Source organism: Micromesistius poutassou, assembly GCF_964030765.1.
Source record: "Micromesistius poutassou genome assembly, chromosome: 17".
Classification (NCBI taxonomy): domain Eukaryota; kingdom Metazoa; phylum Chordata; class Actinopteri; order Gadiformes; family Gadidae; genus Micromesistius; species Micromesistius poutassou.
Genome location: NC_140287.1, coordinates 5435046 through 5455397, shown reverse-complemented (window position 1 = coordinate 5455397; position 20352 = coordinate 5435046). Strand labels below are relative to the sequence as shown.

At 45.8% G+C, this 20352-nt stretch overlaps 1 protein-coding gene across 1 annotated transcript in view; it reads left to right on the top strand.

Annotated features, from left to right (window-relative positions):
* The window catches only part of LOC311362696 (CAP-Gly domain-containing linker protein 4-like), a 30184-nt gene extending 12200 nt beyond the window's left edge, over nt 1-17984 (top strand). Inside the window, 10 exon segments of the mRNA XM_084482597.1 lie at nt 971-1106; nt 1278-1409; nt 5671-5760; nt 6674-6868; nt 9541-9675; nt 12408-12531; nt 16130-16194; nt 16512-16590; nt 17575-17689; nt 17691-17984. Coding sequence (XP_084338723.1) covers nt 971-1106; nt 1278-1409; nt 5671-5760; nt 6674-6868; nt 9541-9675; nt 12408-12531; nt 16130-16194; nt 16512-16590; nt 17575-17689; nt 17691-17981 — 1362 coding nt within the window. The 3' untranslated portion in view covers nt 17982-17984.
* The last annotated feature ends 2368 nt before the right edge of the window (nt 17985-20352 follow it).

Here is a 20352-nt window from a genome sequence, read left to right as displayed (position 1 = left end):
CAAAATAAAGAATATGTTGGCGTTTTTGCACATGTAAATAGTTAATTGCGTTTACTGTTGTCTACTCATTCTTGCATGCGAGTGGATTAAAACAAAACAAAAAAACATTCAGACTATACAAATTATTCTAAAGAGGTCTGCTCTCTGTTGTCCTGCATAGTCCAATGAACCAAGAAAGCCAAGAGAGCCTTTGATGAAGGCGGAATACACCTCCTCGGTTTTACACAGGCAAGACAGTGACATTGTGCAAAAGCCGCGACCGTACCTGCTTGGCAGTGTAAAAATGCCCACACACACACACACACACACACACACACACACACACACACACACACACACACACACACACACACACACACACACACACACACACACACACACACACACAGCTATAAATAGTAATGGACAGATAAACAAAATGCCTACTCTGTGCCAGTTTGGTTGTTGCCTCTGAGAGAATCAGACCTTAATGAATTCTTATGCCACACTGGGGGTCTTTGCGCCTGTAAATAGGCGGGTGGTGAATTCTGCAGATTGGATAATCAAAACCTTATTATCTCTCCTGTGCTCTCTGGTGCAGTCCCACACTCTGATAAGTATTCTCCTTTTAATTATGTCTGTCTGCTGAGGCTTTTCTAAACATGGACGCTCCACATGGTGGAGATGGGGTTAGGGTAGTGGGTGTGGGGGCTAGCCCTATTCCGATTATTCCCAACATACATTCAATTGAGAAGTGATTCCTGCTGAACTGAGTCTCGAGGAGGTACACAGACATACACAACATGTAATGGCAGGTGATTAGGCACCGAGCATCGGCCCCTTTGTCAGACCACCGTAACCCCCTGATTATCATGCTCTGCGTCTGCGGCTTTGGAATGGTGAGAAAGTGTTGAACCGTGATTGACCTCCATGATCGCCCTCGCGTGTGTGTGCGCGTGCTTGCGCGTGTGTGCGTGCGTGCGTGCATCAGGTGGGCATCTTGCGGTTCTGCGGCAGCACAGAGTTCTCGGGGGGCCTGTGGGCCGGAGTGGAGCTGGAGCTGGCGGAGGGAAAGAACGACGGCTCGGTGGCGGGGGTGCAGTACTTCACATGTCAAAACAAACACGGTATGTACACGGCTTCCCTCCCCCCTCCTCCCCCCCCTCCCCTCCTCCCTCAGAGAATTCCGGAACAGCCCCTCTGTTCCGTTCTTCTTCGCTTACCCGTTTCAAGCTGCTGTAGCTCTAACTGTTTTATCTCCATTTTCTCTTTTTAATTTCTGTAGCTTCTTGTTTCAGGTATTTTCGCTCCCCTGTCTAAGATCAGCAAGCGCTCGGAGCGACGCCGGAGCCAGACCCCCAGGGCGGCCCTGCCGCCGCGGCCCCCGCGACGCCTCGACCTCTCCCGCGTCACCTCCAAGGTCAACACGGGTACGAAGCAGACACTCAGCGCACGCCGTGACACTCACACACACACCTGGGTGGATTAGTGGATAAGTGCTGTAGACCGCTGGTGTTTACCGGGTTCCTGACGTCGTGCTCCGCATTGGTCCGTACCGCCTCAGTCCCTGAAGTACTTTTTTGGAATCCTTATTAATCGAGGAATAATTTGTGTGTTATTTGATTAAATTCTAGAAGAGCTGACATAAACTAAACACTCATAGCTGGACTAATTGTATTATGTATATATTTTTTCTAAATGTTTAATCGAAAAGCAAAAGAATAAATAAAACAAGGAAAGTCCACTGAATGGGCTGTTGCCCCAATGCTTTTTCTTTAGAATAACTCGTTAAGAAACGTAATTGGATACTATAGTTTCAGTTGACTGCAAAGACGCAAATGGATGGATTTATTAATTTTGTATTCATTTTAATTGCCTATTGATTTCACAGCCAACTTATGTCAACAGCTGCATTATACTTTGGAAAACATGATGGGAACTCTCAAAAACAATTTGTTTATATAACAGTATTTTTTTTAATTTCTTTCCACTGAGTAGCCTCTATGTCTAAATCAAGGATGTTTTGTAAACAAAGCAATATTTCTGCCAAATAGATTATTTTCCCTCTAGAAGTGGCTGTTGGAGGAAGACAAAAGATGATAGTGTCACGCAAAAGGTTGACTGTTTTTAAAAGCTCCCCACGTTGTTTCTTACATTTTATAACTAACTTGCATCACACAGGCACAACACAGCCAATAGTGGAAACAACATTTATGTTAGACTATGGCTTAACAACAGTCCTTTCGGAGCTCAAAAACGTGTATTTGGACAAAAGGTGTACGTAAAGGGGTCAAGCACAATAGTAAATCCAACTTATTGCCTTCAACAGGAATCATGTCACATACTGTATTTAATGGTGCAGGCCTCAATAACTGGGATGTGTTTCGAGCCAGGGCAAATAAGGGTTTGTATTGGGAAGGTTATTTTGTCCCTTAGTTAGTGTTTATCTCATTCCACTGTCCCCCAAGCGCTGGATTCACGAGATCCCGATACAATAATGTGTTATTAGATACCACACATCTTGGAAAATGCCAAAACAACAGTGCCCTCACTCCTGCAAGCATTGTCATTACCATTTAATGGCGACTGTAATTCCATTAAAATGGCCAAATTCTTCACAAATGTCGAGTGCAAGGGAAATAACACAGGACAAAGCATGCATAATTCTATTGGTATTACAGTCATATCCGCTGAGCCCACAATGTTTCTCTTGAGTATCTCTCACCCGCGAATGCAGATATAAGGGTTGCTCTGTAGCCAATAGACTTCCCTTTGTATTAAAAACAAGTCACGCTCCGTCCCGTTGCAGTGGTCACTGGAACACATCAGTACAATGTACAGAGACTTTTTCACCTTTGCCTGGGAGAGCTTTGGTGAGCCCACAGCGGGACGGAAAGCCAGTAAACAAACCGCGGTGCACGCATCCTGCCTTCCCTACCACACTCATATTTTCTGGAAGAACAACAGTGTGCTCCCCAAAGGTGAGAAATCCCGCTAGAGCGTGGTGGAATGTGCTGTGGAGTAGCAACAGGGTGGCTCAGTGATTGGTTTTTAAATGTGTCGCCTTACTTGAGTGGGAGTCTACTGCAGTCTACTGCTATCTGCTGTTCATTGTCACTTCTGGTCATTTCCTTGGGGATATGAGCATTAAGGAAACATTACAACAAATTACACTGGCCTTATCCCACAATCCAAATCCTTTCCAAAAAACGTCTCCCAAGGGATTTAAACAAGTCTTTGTAGAGATGGACTTGCGGCTGTCTGGGACACCAGCCACCCTTCTAAGCACTAATAGCAATGGCATTCTGCACTTCTGGATCCCCCACTATTCTTGGGGTAATTTACATGAAATGACAGAAAAAAATAAAGGTGTAAGTGGGCACTGGGCCCCATTCTTACTACATTACCGCTCACTTTCACGTATTGTGGAATACTATTTCCAACACCCCGCCCTCCTCCCCCCCTCATTCTGACACTTACAACAATAGCATTTTACTGTGTACCAGAAAATGACAGCGCTCACTAGTTACAGCAGAAACCAGTTCATCATTATTGCCTGAGGTTAATATGTCAATAGAACCCGATTGGCTGTGTTGCTGTAAAGGTTGTTTAAGTGGCCGCAATCATCATCCGCGCAGGCACCGAAGTCTGACAGCTCGTATAAAAGCCCGGGGGCTACAGTGCCGAGTCATGGATTCAACTGATGGCCTCATTTGTGTAAAGAAAAGTCGTCCTCAAGTCTCATAACCTGTGTGAGGAGTGTCACTTCACGGTCAGATTTATCGATTCCGGGGCCGGTATAAATCTTCATGGAATCCTTGTGGAATCCAGAAGTGGCTTCTGAACCGGCGCCAAAGTGTAAAATCTATGGCTTTCTCCACTGACAAGGCCACGGTTTCACAGTTCCTCGGGACATCCACATCAACAACTTTTGACTGATCGTCCACTCGAAATAGATTCCAACTCACCTGAGTTCATTCCAAGGGAACCTGTTTTGCTGAGTCTTTATAGCCGTCGCGCCCTCTAGTCTATTTAACTCTATTGAGGGGGTGTTATATTCAGTGCTTTTTGAGAGGGGGGCCTATTGATCTGGACGTGACTTGAATAGTGGACCTCATAGTGGCCTCTGGATTGCCGTGATTGATAGTCCAATTAAGTAGGGTTTAATAACTAGGGCATAGACAGGCTGAACAGCTAGGCAGCCATTCATCACGGCAGAGGTTTGTGGCTGTTTGGCGTGCCTGTACGGGCGCACGCGTATAAACGCCAACCTATAACCTAGGAAGAGGGCTAATTTATGACCAAGTACTTTTCCGTGGGGGCCTTTCGTCAAGAGTTTCCCCCCCAGGCACCAACTCCGTGGGCCAACATCAGGGTTTTTTTTTAACCTCTTTTCTTTTACCTCCCATTAACATTGGCATCACGGGCCTGACCAACACCGGCATGCATCTGCGGATCAGTTGGGTAATTGTGGAAGGCGGTCGTCTTCCTAATCAGTATGGACAGATCCAGCAGAGTCACTATTAGAGGATGTCACCCGGAGCCTTTAAGGCCCCGTGTGTTTATAGAACGGGCCCTCTCTTGCCTTTCGCATGAGCCCCGGAAAGCCTCGGCCTTTACTGCAGCCTGTCGCATCGAGTCAACGCCAGTGTGGGGAAGGGATGGAAAGAGACAGAAGGGTTTTGGCCCGGGACAGGAGAGGCTACCAGGGATGTTTGGATGTCGGGTTCCAGTTTTTGTTGGGGCTGATGGACAGGAGGAGGTTTGAGACGTCTGAGATGAAATGATAATCAATATTGATGATATAGACACTTTTTAAACGTATCGTTGCGGTGATTCGATTTATTCTCCTGCAGAGATCAGAGTCTTTGCACTGATCTAAGTGATTGTCACATCACGCTGTGACACCTGCTGTATAATCTTTGGACGTGTGGCGCGTGAATAAAGGCTTGCATCTTCCATCGTCTCACTCGAGCTGTTGGGTATAATTATTTGGATCAATTATCAGTGCAACTCACACCATTAATCTATCTTGGTTTAAGTAACATAATATAAGTGATGGGCCTCGGTGCAGATTAAGCAGCTTGATTGGTTTACCTCTCAAAGGGTTTGGTATTCATTAACAGTAATCACAGCGCCATTTTAGTCCTTGTCTTTGGTTATCACCTTTCAATGCTACCGGAGTTCTTTTGTGGCTTTGACTGTTCCTTTGGGACATAAAGAGTGTTTTGTACCACCGTGTTCCAGTGGAATAGCCTTGGCCCAATCTCAACAAAACTGTATTTTCACAATAGCGTTTCCGCTCTGCAATGTCATGCTGCACTCGGTGGTCAACCTTCTCAGATCTCATCTTCTTTGCATTTTGTTTGGCCTATTTGGTTTTATGTTCCGTCCTTGCATCATATATACCCTGTTTGAATCGCTTATTTTATCCATTATATCTTTATAATTGCTCCAAATCCAATCGTAACTACTTTTCCTCATTTTTCTTTTCCTCTTGATTTCTATTCCTTTCCCAAATGTTATGAATACAGCTTGAACTCTTATACTCTTATACTCTCGATCAGCCCATTTTACACTCGTCACTATTACTCCTCATCGACGAATGAATGATGAATGCCGTTCAGTCCCTAAATAGTTGTCAATGACTCTCTCTCTCTTTTATTTTCCCATCTGTTTGTGGCTGAAAAGGCTTGTCGTCAAGTGTCAAACTATCTCCAGATAATCAGAAAGTTTCCCCCGGTCCCAATCAGGGGTCTGAAGGAGAGCCCTCTGGGAAAGGCAGGTATCCCCACAGCCTGCAAGCCTCACTGGGTGTTCAGTGTGCCTTAATACCTCAACCTAACTATCAATATCCAGATATTCATATTCCAAGGTTTATTGGAAGGTAAACATCTCTAATGGCAGGTTGCGGTGTTCACTTGGTCTCCGACCACTGTCGTGGTTAATGGAAAACATTTTCAAAAGGTCAAATAATAATGATCAAATCGGGCTTCACATAATTGAAGTAGCCTTAATTTATTGATTCCCACCCAGAAAGAGCTCCTTAATATATGTCTGAAGCATTAGAGTGACCTTAATGTTCCATTAGCATAAAAGCCTAGGTTCAGTCTGTGAGAGCAGCGCACATAATGAAACCCATGCAAGGCATTGATGTAATATAGAAGCCTTTTGTCAGAAAAAAAGCGCCAGAGAATCATGGGAAATGATCTGGAAAAAGGTAATCCATAAAGTAAGCTGTAGTAAAATATCCTGGGGTAAAAGTGAAAAAGAAAGAAAATGATCCAATTAGGTGCTATAGTTCACACAGCAGTTAAAGTCCATACTGATGGAAGAGGTTTGGTATTAAGGGGTAAGTAAGGCAAATCAGTCTTTTTTTTTTGCAGTGTGATTAACGGCAGTAGAATATCAAGAGTCGATTTCCCTCCTGCATTCAGAGGCTGACTGTTGACATGCAGACTTGATGCATGCTATTGAAGTGATTTCAGATGGCTGTCTGAGTTGTATGCACTCTGTGTGAATTGAATTGCTTCTTTCTTTTAAGTGCTTTCGCGCCCCCCCCCCCCCCCCCCACTGGCTGCACATACACACACACACACACACACACACACACACACACACACACACACACACACACACACACACACTCTCACACTCTCTCTAAGCCGACCGTCTTTCTCCGTCCAATCCCCAGGCGGCCTCTCTCGATCGCTCTCCTCCTCGTCTTCCTCACTGGAGTCTCGCCACGTGCCCGCCGCGCGAACCCGGCCATCGCTACGGCAACGGCCCCCCGCCAGACAGCGTCGGGAGCGCGTGTCGCCCGGTCCCATGGGCGAGGCGCCGCCGCGTCCTTCTGCGTCGTCCACGACGACCATCCTGGCGAGGACAGGTACGCTTCGACCCACCGTTTACTACAGCTGTTTACGTTTGGATGGTGTTACCGTCTGCATTGTATGGATCTATGCTTTGATGATTTGGATATAATATATTGATGTATATTGATGTATACTGGATATATATATATTTCAGTGGAGGCTTCTCCAGTGAGGAGAGGGAGGAAGATCCTCCTTAACATTGTTGAGAATAAAAAGTGTAGATTGCCCAGACTACTGTAATGAATCAATGCCATTAAATATGACTACTTTAATGCCTTTGTATATGTCATGTTTGTTTCCCTGGGTAAAGGGACATTAGCACCACCTATCGCCTATTGAATATGACTTTGGGGAGTACGTTCCTCCCTCAGCCTCCATTGACTCCCATTCATTTCTCGGGAACTACTGGCGGCCGGTGGATAACATGGGGGTCAACGGGAGAGAGGAGGAAAGTCCTCTTCTGAGTGGGTGGGACTAGCTAAGGGATCTGAATCGCGTCAACGTCTATTCACGAATAGGCTGGAGCCCTGGCTGCGCTTTGAACCAATAAGCAGGAGCCCTGGCTGTGGAGCAGCCCGGAGGGAGGATTTATCCCCTCAAGTCTCTAGGCTACGAGAACCAACGAACCCGCTCAGTTGTATGCCTCATTTCACTTTCCACCGAGCGGTGCGCTACTGTTCGTGGCGGTACAGTGCGGCTCTGTTCGCTTATGGCGTTTCCACCGAGCGGTGTGGCTCGGTTCGGCTCGGTTCGCTTATATTGGCGTTTCCACCGCCAAAAGGCAAGCTCCCGAAATAAACGTGCTGAGCCTACCTATTTTTCGACACTCCTCCGTTGGGTTACCAAGCCGTCTGAGAGGGTGGCGAAAACATGGAGCTACACACGCCGTTATTCTGAAATCACTTGTGTCTTCATTTTTCTTAAAACAATTGAAAAATATATACATAATGAAAATAAACATAATTATAAACATAATAAACAAATTACAACCAATAGCTTCAGTCATTGAGGGCAAAAATCGGCCCAATGATGGGCCCAGATTTTTTTATTTAGTTTTACAAATCAAGAGTAGGCCTGATTTGACTAATTGGCTTTGCATCCTTTCCTTCTGCCCTTGTAGTCCAAGACGTGCTGCCCACCAGCACAATGCTGCCACTGGTGGATTTGTAATAATTGTATTCACATAATTATCCCTCCCTGCTATTTTGTCGTTCACCAAAACACCCTGAAACAATGTCAGTCTCACATACTTATGCCACCATGCACCACTAACAGTGCAAGCAGGCCAATGGCACCCAAGCGTGCAGTCCGTCCTCCCTCACCTTAAAAACCACCAGCCGCCACTGATATATTTATATATACACCTATATGAACTTATATATGTTTCTACATCTATGTTTCTGTATACTACCTCCATGTACATTCATCATAGTGTGTCATAGTTCGCTGTCAGTCCCTTCCGCTTGTGCTGGTGACATCACAGACCCTTGCTTCGTATCAGGCTCTCTACCCAAGAGGGCCGATCAGATGTCATGGACCATCACATCTGCGTGGATCAAACCATCGGCTGTATCTGTATTGTCATATTTTATTTTATATATACGATAGAGTGAGGTTGAGTTACCATCCATACCATATGTGTGTGTGTGTGTGTGTGTGTGTGTGTGTGTGTGAACATATATGAAGAGACATGCATATGTATATTGTTTATAATGCATGGCATGATAAAGGCCTGCGCGCCTTCTGTCCTCCTGTTTAGTGTTTTGAAGTGAAAGACATTAGCGTCATAAACAATCCTCTGTGGGGCTCCATTTTGTCCATCTGCTGCATCCTGGCCAGCCTTCTTTGCGTTGTTGTACAAGCACACTGCCACATATGCTGTGGTTGAATGCTAAACATAAGCTCAAAATGCCCTGAAGTTTGTGTGGTTTCAACACCATCGCCCTGGACTCCTACATAATGCTACCTTGGTTGTTGATCACTTGCTCAGGCAGGTGTGTGAAAGTGTCTAGAGATAACTTCATCTCGGATCAAGCAGTCCTAGTATGTTGTAGCAGAACTTCAAGGGCGAGACGGGGCCAGAAAACAGCAGCTGCGAGTAGCAGGGTTGCACTCTCTTTCCTGTTTCCTTACTGATATATTTCACCAAAGAATACGCAAGTATACGTGAGTGGATGAAGAATCCAGAAGGCAGGGCTTGTTTACCAATGACCTGTTTACAGCTCTCCGCCTCCAGCAACACGATTGGTGGAAACAAATATGAAGCGAAAGAAAACCTAGTTCAGCAGGTTTTCAGCTCATCTGCCATCAGACTTAAGAGATGAATCTCAAATCAGATTTGTGAGACTAGACAGAGCCTTGATTTGCATGCGGGCCATGGAGGATAAGATGTAGGAACATACATATTTAAAGTGTCTACAATGAGATTTATTTTTATCCATGATTAATAAGGAATTTGTCTAGAAAAGATATGATTTGTGTAATGTAGTCGGGTGCTGTAGTCCTCCTGTTCATCTACTGTGCGTGAAATATTGCATAAATCGTTCATACCATATCCTAGTGCTAACGTGTGAGATTTTTCATTATCATATCCAACAAACATGCAGGAAAAAGGGTCAATATGAAACACGCCATCGTAAAGAAGAACTGGGATAAAATCACCCTTCCACCCCCGCCCCCTTCGCAGGTCCCCGGAGCCGGACCCCGTCGGCCAGCAGCTCGGTGTTCGAGGGCCCGGATGTGCACGTGGGAGAGCGCGTCCTAGTGGTGGGCCAGAGGACCGGCGTGGTGCAGTTCTGCGGCCAGACCAGCTTTGCTCCAGGTCAGAGGTCATCCCTTCCCTCAGTGCAGGACGCCAGGGCTGCGTTCACACCCCACATTCATTCACTTCATGATGATGAAGTTTGTCTTACCGCGGTAGCTCTTTTCCGACTGTAACTAATGAAAACTCATTTTCTTTATAACTCTGACTGGAGAAGTGGGAGTGAAACCGGCAAACTATGAACTTGATATTTTTCCATCTATGAAAAAATAATTAGGATTTGATCTCTGCCTGCAATGTAAGTTGTGGCTTAAAGGTTTGGCTAATAGGGCTTTAACTTCAAGATAAAGACAGAAAGACCTTGGAGCTTCCGTTTTAATATTTAATTCTTGCATTAATAAAATATTGCTGTCATCTCTGGAGTTTGCGCTGGTCGCTGGTAATGAATATAATTGGGATTGGGTCGATTTCAGTGTCCTTAAAGCACAGTGCTCTTTAGCAAGGGCAAAGTCATGGACATGCCAGTGATTGCTGTGTTGCCGGAGTTAATGGTGATTAGAGCATAGCTGAGGCAGCATGGTTAATAGCACAGGCTTAGCACATGTTTTTAAATTAAAAAGAGGAGAACTTGTGTGTTGGCTGTTTAAGTTCACAAACAGAAACAGATAAAATCTCAAAAAGGAGTTGTTAACTCTCAGAACTGTGTTGTTAAACTGTGTGTTTAAGAAATGACATTTGTAAAATAACTATATAATAATAACTATACCAAGGTATAGGTATCCGTTTTGAAACAGATTGACCCTTAAATCAAATCGCCATCAAATGGCGTTTCTAAACAGCAAGTTGAGTCAGGACGCTTGTGTAAAGAGATCTGTAATAAACATGTTTGCATATTCTTACTTAAAAACTGGAAAATCGCCTTGAACATGGAGATTCAAGGGTACAACTATAATATTTATACGTTAAGTGAAATATGTTTTTCATTTGACATTTTCCTGTTCTTTTTTTCAATTCAACTACTAGTTAATTTGTTCCTCTTCTAATCAGACCGAACACAAGGAAAATAGTTGTTATTTTGCACTGCATGGCTTGTGGGGGGGGATATATATTGAGATATAAAAGAAAAAAAAGATGTAAAGATATTCATACCAAGCGTACCAAGCAATTACAATTGTAAGGTTAGACGCTACACAATGCTACTTTTTTAAATTGCCAGTTTATGTGTTTTATATGTATGTATTTATTATCCTATTTAGTTATAGGTCAAAAAAGTGTGTAGATTTAGTAGCAAAAGCTTGGTTTGGTGAAAAAGCTTTCTGTTATACGTATAGATCATTCATCTGGCCTACAAACCAGTGTTTACCTGTGCTGCGGTACGTGAATACAGATTGATTTTGATAACGCGACAGTGTGCAGCTGTATCACAATGGTTTAGTCTTGGATGCCAACTTTCTCCAAAAGAGTGATGGCCTATTTGAGGTTATCAAACAGGGAAACGGCCCAGAAAACTAATGGTCTCCTAAACGTGGATTTATTAAAGAAGCCAGCCCATTTATCATAATCCTCCTCCTCTGCGAGCAGCCCCCCGCTACACTGTTTTACATTCGGATTAAAAAGCGAAACTCATTATAATTGAATCCTCTGAATACATAGGGTATTCTGATCAAAGCACGGGGCATAAGCTTGTCTTCACTGGGCGATACCAGGCGGTGGATGTTGACGGCCGCGACCAGAGAGTTTAGCTTCCAAGACACTTATGGAAAATTGTATCAGGAGGTTTGCAATGAGAGTGTGACGTTATTTTTTTAAAAGGCACCAGCTTCTAGGACAGTAATAGTGTAACGCCAAGGTGTGTGTGGATGTGTGGTGCTCCTTCTGGCACAAAGTATACAGCCTCGCTCATTATAACGCTCCGAAACAACAACGTCACTAGAAAATCACCACAAATAGTTCGTAGCCATGGGAATAACACGCCCCCTTCTTCCTACTACCCTGAGCACCAAAAAACTGAACTCTGGGGAAAAAAATAATAATTTTTGAACTCTCTAGATTAGAACCATTTGTCCGTTCTGGGCCACTGTAGAAACATGGCAGTACAAGATGGCAGCCTCCGTGGAAGAGGACCCTCTCTCTATGTAGATATAAAGGGCTCTCCCCACGGTAACGAAAACACAACAGTTCTTAAAAGATCATACAATACTTAAAACATACTTGTGAATATTATGTAAAAATCTTTGCTCAGTCCATTCCACTAAATGCTACACACAGCACCTTACACATTATGTTGAAGGAACTTTGCCCGCAGCGCCCCTGAACCAGGGGCTCGGGGCTGGCTGGTTACTTCGAGTTTTGGAACTAGGAGATGATGATGATGATACAATAATGGCTCAATAGCATATTGAGCGGACGTGTGGAGGTGGAGAAAGTCCATGAGTGCGGTTTTATAGAAATGAACATAATGGATCATTGTACTGTCGACACTTTTACTGCAGTACTATTGTTACTTATCAAATGCAGAACGCTGTAGATCAGCGACCAAAGTGCCAGTATCTGAAATTGTGCTTTATTGCTTTTTAATGCGAGAAGAACTACCTCAATAAAAACCTTGCCCAATAGTGTATCCTTGGGTGTAATGCTCGCCATCTTTCTACTCTGGGCACTTTACAAGACAAAAGGGTCTTCTCTATTGGCAATTGAGTGGTTTAAGAAATGCTTTTGGCACACTGGGCTAGCTCACTCTGGCTGGGGGTCTATTCGTCTCGTGACGTCCCACCGTGTGTCTGTGTGCCCAGGGCTCTGGTTGGGCATCGAGCTGGACAAGCCCAGTGGGAAGAATGACGGATCGGTGGGGGGCCTGAGATACTTCAGCTGCCCACCCAAACATGGCGTCTTCGCACCGCCATCACGGGTCCAGAGGTGAGTGCACCCAGATTCATCACAAAAGTGTGTGTGTGTGTGTGTGTGTGTGTGTGTGTGTGTGTGTGTGTGTGTGTGTGTGTGTGTGTGTGTGTGTGTGTGTGTGTGTGTGTGTGTGTGTGTGTGTGTGTGTGTCACAATGCCCCTTGAAGGGCTCTTTAGGGTTGAAGGTTGTGGTTCTTTGTGCACCACGTCTGGAGGTTGTGTGTTCACAGCCCTCATCACTACATCTGAGGGCCGTAATGAGCTGCTTTGGACACTCTAATTTGCAGTATTGTTGGCATGTTTGATTTGGCCCCGACTGTGGAAAAAGGTGGCCCCCCCGACAGCAGTGATCAATGAGAGCCAGCCTTGTCAGACCAGTGGCCCCGGGGCCCCACACAGCGCTTAACTAAAACATAATGTGGCCCCTTGTAATGAGCCAGCCACAGCAGCCCCCCCGCTGATAGATAGCGATTGTTCTTAATGACTATGCATGCCTCGTTTAGGATTGTTGAATATTAAAACGGCTCTGTGTATATATATATATATATATATATACTCACACACTAGCTGCCGTTGCCTTACGAAACAAAAGCCCACTTGAGAAAACAAACACTATTAATATATATATATATATATATATATATAGATGTATGTTCAGTAAAATATCCATGGCATCCATTAGAAACACATAGTGTAAGAAAGTGATAGATAGATAGATAGATAGATAGATAGATAGATAGATAGATACTCACTGCAATGAAGTGGTGTCCCAACAAAAGCAAACTCTTAAAATACTAAATATCTTTCACTTAATTATTTCCACACATTAAAATCAAGTTGAGTTAGCGCTTTTAAGAAATGTTGCATATCTGAATACTAAACTGAGAGCTCAGACCTACTATAACACCAATGACAGCATCTCCTAGCACCTGTATGTATGTATGTATGTATGTATGTATGTACTGTATGCCTCCTCCCCTGGTTGATGCTCTGATCTGACTGCAGCCTCTCCCACACACCACCCATGTTGACCTATTCATATGCCAGGGGAACAGATCTGCTGCAGGCCCTGGTTCTTCCTCAGATTAGATTAGGCTTGGCGCCCAGACAAAGTGCAACAGGAGCATAGAGCAGCTATTTTTGGAGGCTCCTTAATCCAATGGATATAGAGGTCTAAACAAAAGCATTGTCAGACATAAATTCTCACAAGCAGAACAGCAGGTTATATCCCTACGCGCTCCCACGGGCGAAAAATGACTCTAGATTTGAACTGAAGTAGGTTAACTACTGCTTCTGTGACTTTGGTGTGCTTGTTTGGTTGTATATGTGGCGGTGGTGATGGTAAACTCAGAGGGACGTCCGCGGGATACAGTGTTATTAATCAACCTTTCCCCCCTTGAGCTTCATCAGTTTTACGTGTCTTCCTCTGCCAATGTGTGCCCACGATCCACTGTGGTGGAGTTCCTTCAGTCGCCATCTTCACCGCCACCGCTTTTCCTATAAAAAAGACTCTCTGATGTTACGCCACCAGGTGTGAGTGGGACAAGCCGTTTGAAAATAATCTGCCTTTTTTCTGGGTGGAATCACCCACTTGTGATGCCACTAAAACACAGGACAAGGCTGATTTTCAAACGGCTATGGTAATGTATATAATCACACTCACACCTGGTGGCATAATATCACCCCTTTACGTTTTCCCCACATGCCAAAAAACATAAAAGGAGTGGAAGATCAACACTGTCTTCTCGGTCCCCACCATTCCTCCCTAATGTCGTCTTCCTTTGTGTGTCTGTCTTTCTTCCTCCTAACGAACCTGGGGATCCGTATCGGTGCACTCAGCGGAGCATGTATCACTCCTCGAATGGAGAATCTCTCTCTCTCTCTCCATCCACTGAATGGCTCTCGACTCCCTTTTTCCTCCCATTGTCAGAACCTATCAGCGCCCATTAGGGGGAGAAGCAAAAAAAAGAAGTAATTAAGCCCTTGTTCACTTATTTATTTAGTTTCCTGATGCACTGTTCCGTGGGGGCGCGCCTTCCCTTTAGTGAACACGATGAGGCCGTTCCCTTCGTCATCTACCTGCTGCCTGCTCATTGCTCCGTGCGGGCTGTCTGGTAATATAATGACTTTTGAGGTCCAGACCGGTGTCATCGCCACCGCGAGACTCATGAAAAATGCACAAAGTCGGACAGTTGTCAATAACAGGATTTATCTGGCCTCTCTCTGTTAGGGGGGGCGGGGGGTGGGAGGAGGGGGGGCTGTGGATGATTTTTCCCCGGCTGCATATGAGCCCTGATATCTTTCTGGCTGAAGTTAAGCTGAGTAGATGGCGCCATCTGATTAAAGAGCACGATTTCACCCACCCATATCACTGTCGGTTTACCACACAAAGACTGAAAACAACAGTGATAAATGTTCCCTGCAAATCATTGTTTATTCACAAATGTGTTAGCACTTCGATTTGTAGAACCCGGACATTTATGGTTATCTGCTGATTTATAATTAGCCAACTGTCGTCGTCCCCAAGTTGTTTTTCTCTATACTGTCGACTGCGTGAGCTTTCACACCAGGCGGAACGATGGTGGATGTAAACGATATGAATTATGCTGTCCTTATAAAACATAGAATTATTTAACTAAGGCTTGTACACACACACACACACACACACACACACACTGTCACACTGACACACACACACACACACACACTGCCAGACACACACGTACACGCACATGTACATTGCCACATGCACACACACACACACACACACACACACACTGCCACATGCACACTGCCACACGCACACTGCCACATGCACACGCACACACACACACTGCCACGCTCTCACACACACACTGCCACATGCACACATACACTGCCACATGCCCCCCCAAATGCACCATGGACAGCAGAGACTTATAATCAAAATAATTTAAATTTCCATAGCACATCTCAAAATGGTCAAAATGATATTGTAAAGGGTCTCGTGTGGAAGGCGACATGCACACAATGTAAACCAGAAACTTGCTAACCCGATTTAAACTACACCCCATTGCCCTCTGCCTTATCAAAACTACAACTTCCACACAATACCTAAGTGTCCAGGTACGCATAGGCCAATCTGGTAAAAGTGGATGAAAATAAACTAAATATTGCCCTTGTGAGAGTAATGCTTGAGCAGAAGGCTGGCGCCCACAGGGTAGGGTTAGTGTGCTGTTTGGTATTCATTTGATGCACAGCATTCTGCACTCAGCCAGCCACGTGGCACGCCATGAATATTTAACATGTAACTAACTTTACACCGGTCACCCCCTCCTGCATCGCCATGCTCATTTGACCTGGAAGTACTTTTGATGTTCAGGGGTTCAAACGCACAGCTTGCGACTCGAGTGTCGAGCACGGACGGCGTCCCGTCGACAACATAATTCATCGTCGCGATGTACAGTGTAACCGGGGGTCGCCTGTATACCCACATGTTCAACGACATACGTCAGGAATGTATCTCTGCAGAACGGATGCCGATTTATCAACGACACTGCCCACGTGGCAGCCTGTATACCCTAATGTGTGTGTGTGTGTGTGTGTGTGTGTGTGTTTATCTCCTTCTCCAAAGGATCCATGGGTCTGTCGACTGCCTCTCAGAGCTCTCCTCCTCGCGGCTCCACCGCCCCTTTACTGGTGACTCATCTCTTTATATTTCAGTTTTTTTTTGTTTATTCACGTCTTTCCTCCGTCTGCGGGTGACATAATGTATTCCGGACCCGCGCGCCGTGCTGATTACCCATCATCGCGCCTAGTGCTGGGTTATCACGGTTTGTTGTTTTGCATAATATACGGTCGGGAGGCATTTTTATGCCTCTGCGTCAGGGTTCTGTATGTTGATGTTGTGTTTTCCACTTTCATACGTTTATTGACGTTTTTTTTATACGTTTATTTACACTTATTTGACTCTATTCAGCTTATTTACGTTTATTTACGTTTCCGTACCGCTCCAGGGAGCATCCGGCGCAGCTTCAGCACGTCCACCGCCATCGCCTCCCAGAAGGACAGCAGCCCCAGGAGCCCCGTGAACAGGTACCATCAAACCATCCCTCTCCTCTGCCTCTCTCTCTGTGTCTCTCTCCCTGTGTCTCTCTCCCTGTGTCTCTGTGTCTCTCTCTCTGTGTCTCTGTGTCTCTCTCCCTGTGTCTCTCTCTCTGTGTCTCTGTGTCTCTCTCCCTGTGTCTCTGTGTCTCTGTGTCTCTCTCCCTGTGTCTCTGTGTCTCTCTCTCTGTCTCTCTCCCTGTGTCTCTGTGTCTCTCTCCCTGTGTCTCTGTGTCTCTCTCCCTGTGTCTCTGTGTCTCTCTCTCTCTCTCTCTGCCTCTCTCTCTGTGTCTCTCTCTGTGTCTCTCTCCCTGTGTCTCTGTGTCTCTCTCCCTGTGTCTCTGTGTCTCTCTCCCTGTGTCTCTGTGTCTCTCTCTCTGTGTCTCTCTCCCTGTGTCTCTGTGTCTCTCTCCCTGTGTCTCTGTGTCTCTTTCTCTCTGTCTCTCTCCCTGTGTCTCTGTGTCTCTCTCCCTGTGTCTCTGTGTCTCTCTCTCTGTGTCTCTCTCCCTGTGTCTCTGTGTCTCTCTCCCTGTGTTTCTGTGTCTCTCTCTCTCTGTCTCTCTCCCTGTGTCTCTGTGTCTCTCCCTGTGTCTCTCTCCCTGTGTCTCTGTGTCTCTCTCCCTGTGTCTCTGTGTCTCTCTCTCTGTGTCTCTCTCCCTCTTTTTGAACAGCCCCCCCCCCCTCTCTATCCTCCCTCTCGCCTTCCTCCTGCCCCTCTTGCCCTGGCGGTACAGAGTCAGTCCAGATAAGAGGCGTGGCCGTGTGAGTCAGCGGCAGGGCGCGTCGGTTAAATAGCCAACGCATAATGAGGGAGACCGCCCGGGATCAATCCCCTCAAACCCCTCCCTCACTGGATCCCACTCTCCTGCCAGAGACGCCCCTCACTACACTCACCCTCTCCATCGCTTTACTTTCTTCCTCCCCCCCCCCCCCCCCCCCCACCCACCACCCACCCCCCACCCACCCCCCAACCAGGCGCCGCTCCCTCCCCCACCGCCAGCGCTGGAACACGCTCAGCAGCAACAGCAGCGCCGGCGGGGGCCGGGGGGGCGGCGGCGGGACGTCCGGCCGGAGCAGCGTCAGCCCCGCCCCCGCCCCCCCCCGCGCCCCCCCACGACGGGCAGGCCCGCCTCCGGGCGGGCGCGCAGGTGCTGCTCAGCAGCGCCAACGAGACGGCGCTGGTCCGCTACGTGGGCGCGGCGGACTTTGCGCCGGGCCTGTGGCTGGGCCTGGAGCTGCGGGGCCCCCGGGGGAAGAACGACGGCGCGGTGGGCGGCCGCCGCTACTTCACGTGCCGCCCGGGCCACGGCGTGCTGGTGCGGCCCAGCAGGGTGACCTACCGCGGCGTCAACGGCGCCCGGCTGGTGGACGACATCAGCTGAACCCATGGCCGGGAGGGAGGGAGGGAGGGAGGGAGGGGGGGGGGGGGGGGAGAGAGAGAGAGAGAGAGAGAGAGAGAGAGAGAGAGAGAGAGAGAGAGAGAGAGAGAGAGAGAGAGAGAGAGAGAGAGAGAGAGAGAGAGAGAGAGAGAGAGAGAGAGAGAGAGAGAGAGAGAGAGAGAGAGAGAGAGAGAGAGAGAGAGAGAGAGTGTGTGTGTAGGGCGTGTGTGCAGGGTGTGTTTAGTCTAATTAAAACACCCAGTGAGTGTTTTTGCGAGTTTATTGCAAGTAAAACCTTTGACGCTCGACTACCTAATTCATTTGACTTCCTTAAACGTTTTTATTTCAAGTTTGCATTTTGGGTATACTGTCATATAACCTTTGTTTATTCCTTTTTATCATTCTAATTGTTGTTTTTAATCCTCTGTGTGCGTTGTGATAGCGCACTGTCGTATACTTTTGGCTGGAATGCTAAATTTCTATTCAAAGACATTACGAGCTGAAGCACTTTATTCATGTTGGCTCGAAGATGGGAGAGGCAACCTGGCTTTGGCGGGGTGTAAAAGTCTGTAAGACAAGATATAAGCCTACTGCACTACTCTCTATCAACAGTGTCCCAAAAAAAAACAACGAAAAACCATTTGGACAATAAACTAGGTGATATGAACGTTCTGCCTTTAAAACCTTATCCTTCCCCAAAGCACGTCTGTAAGGTTTATTTTCCGAAAGACGAAGCACTGTGTTGACTATATCTCTGAGTGAAAAACTCCCGGTGCAGAGATATATGGAATGAGCCGACGGAGCACTTTGAAAATGAATGAGGGTCTGGGATACAGGGTCGTCTTATGGCTTACCAGCAGACAAACGACAAAGGACTCATTAGAGGACGTTGTATTTTGGGGCGATTTTAGTTATTATTATTTTTTTTACTGTAATCTGTGTTAAACGTGAGTCTCTTTCTCAGTAGCTTGGCTTGCTTGAAAGGTTTGGCTGCTGAAGCACCCGGAGCTAAAGCTTTAAACGGCATGGAACAACACCTTGTGTTGGCAGCAATCATGAACAAGAGAGAAGCACAACTATTGCCTCAGAAACTGAACACGGCGCTAACGCAGAAGGCTTCATTAGAGCAATTCATAACGGGGAAGGCGTCAACACACGTGACATTCGAAAAAGTGTGTCCTTTTGTTATCGGATTATGTAATTCAGCAGAGGGCTGCTATTGATCTAGGGTGTGGAAAATGACTTCATTCAGGGCCGGCTAAAGGCATAGGCCACATAGGCATATAGTTGCCCTCAAAGGAAAACATTCAAATAGATAATGTAAATGCTTGAACCTGCGTCTCTATGACTGATATCCACCAGCTTTCCCCACCACGCCACCAGTACAGAAAACAGTATCTGGACATGAAGTATTAATTGACATTGCCATTAAATTCATGTGACTTTAAAAAAAAAAAAAAGTCAAGAAATCCAAATTCTTCTTCTGCTTTTAAATCCTCCACTCGCCTAGAGCACCAGAATGGCTAGAGCCCGCTTTGGCCCCTGTTGCTTCATAGAAAACATCCACGTTATGTCCGATTAGGGTATGAAGATCACAACAGACAAACAACAGACATGGAAACTGAGTGTGTATCTCCCATGAACTTGTTGATCTGTCTGGTGATTGTTAAGGACCGTGTGCCCACGGTCAAATATATGCCTCTAGTTTTATGCCTCTTAAAACGCAAAAAGTAAGGCACTGTGTCAATGGCTGGCATACATCTCCTTTTTATCACAGCTTAGCAGCCTGGCCTATTGACAAGTATTTTAATGCTGCTGTTTAAAATGTAATTACTCTACTTTTCAATAATTTCTCACTATTGACTTTCTTATTTCTTTTTTTCTCTCTGAATATTCAAGAGCATATTAACAGTGTAGTTTTGGTTTTAAATGTCACTTATGACTGGGTTTGTCACAGCCGGTGTGTGTGTGTGTGTGTGTGTTTGTGTGGGCAGCAGATTGCTGATGTTCATCTCAAATTTTTTTGCAAGGCCTTCACACAATGTAAAAAAACAACATCCGAAAGCAGCATTTGTAAAACTACAAAATAAAAAATTATATTCTAATTTAATCATTTTTGTTTGTTTGACTTCTTCCGGCGGTGTGCAGTAAAAAGTGTGGGTTGTGTGAAAGTACGAAAAAAATAAAAAAGTACACTTTTCCATTTCCCTGCCTTGGTCGTTAGCATATGTTTGGAAAAACAAGTTGTCCTCTGGTCATAATGGTGACGTGATGTGCATTACTGAACAGCTGGGAACACCTGGAAGGGCTTTGTCAGGTGAACTATTTCAATGCTAGACAAAAGCACAAAACTTATTCCGCCAATGCATAAAAC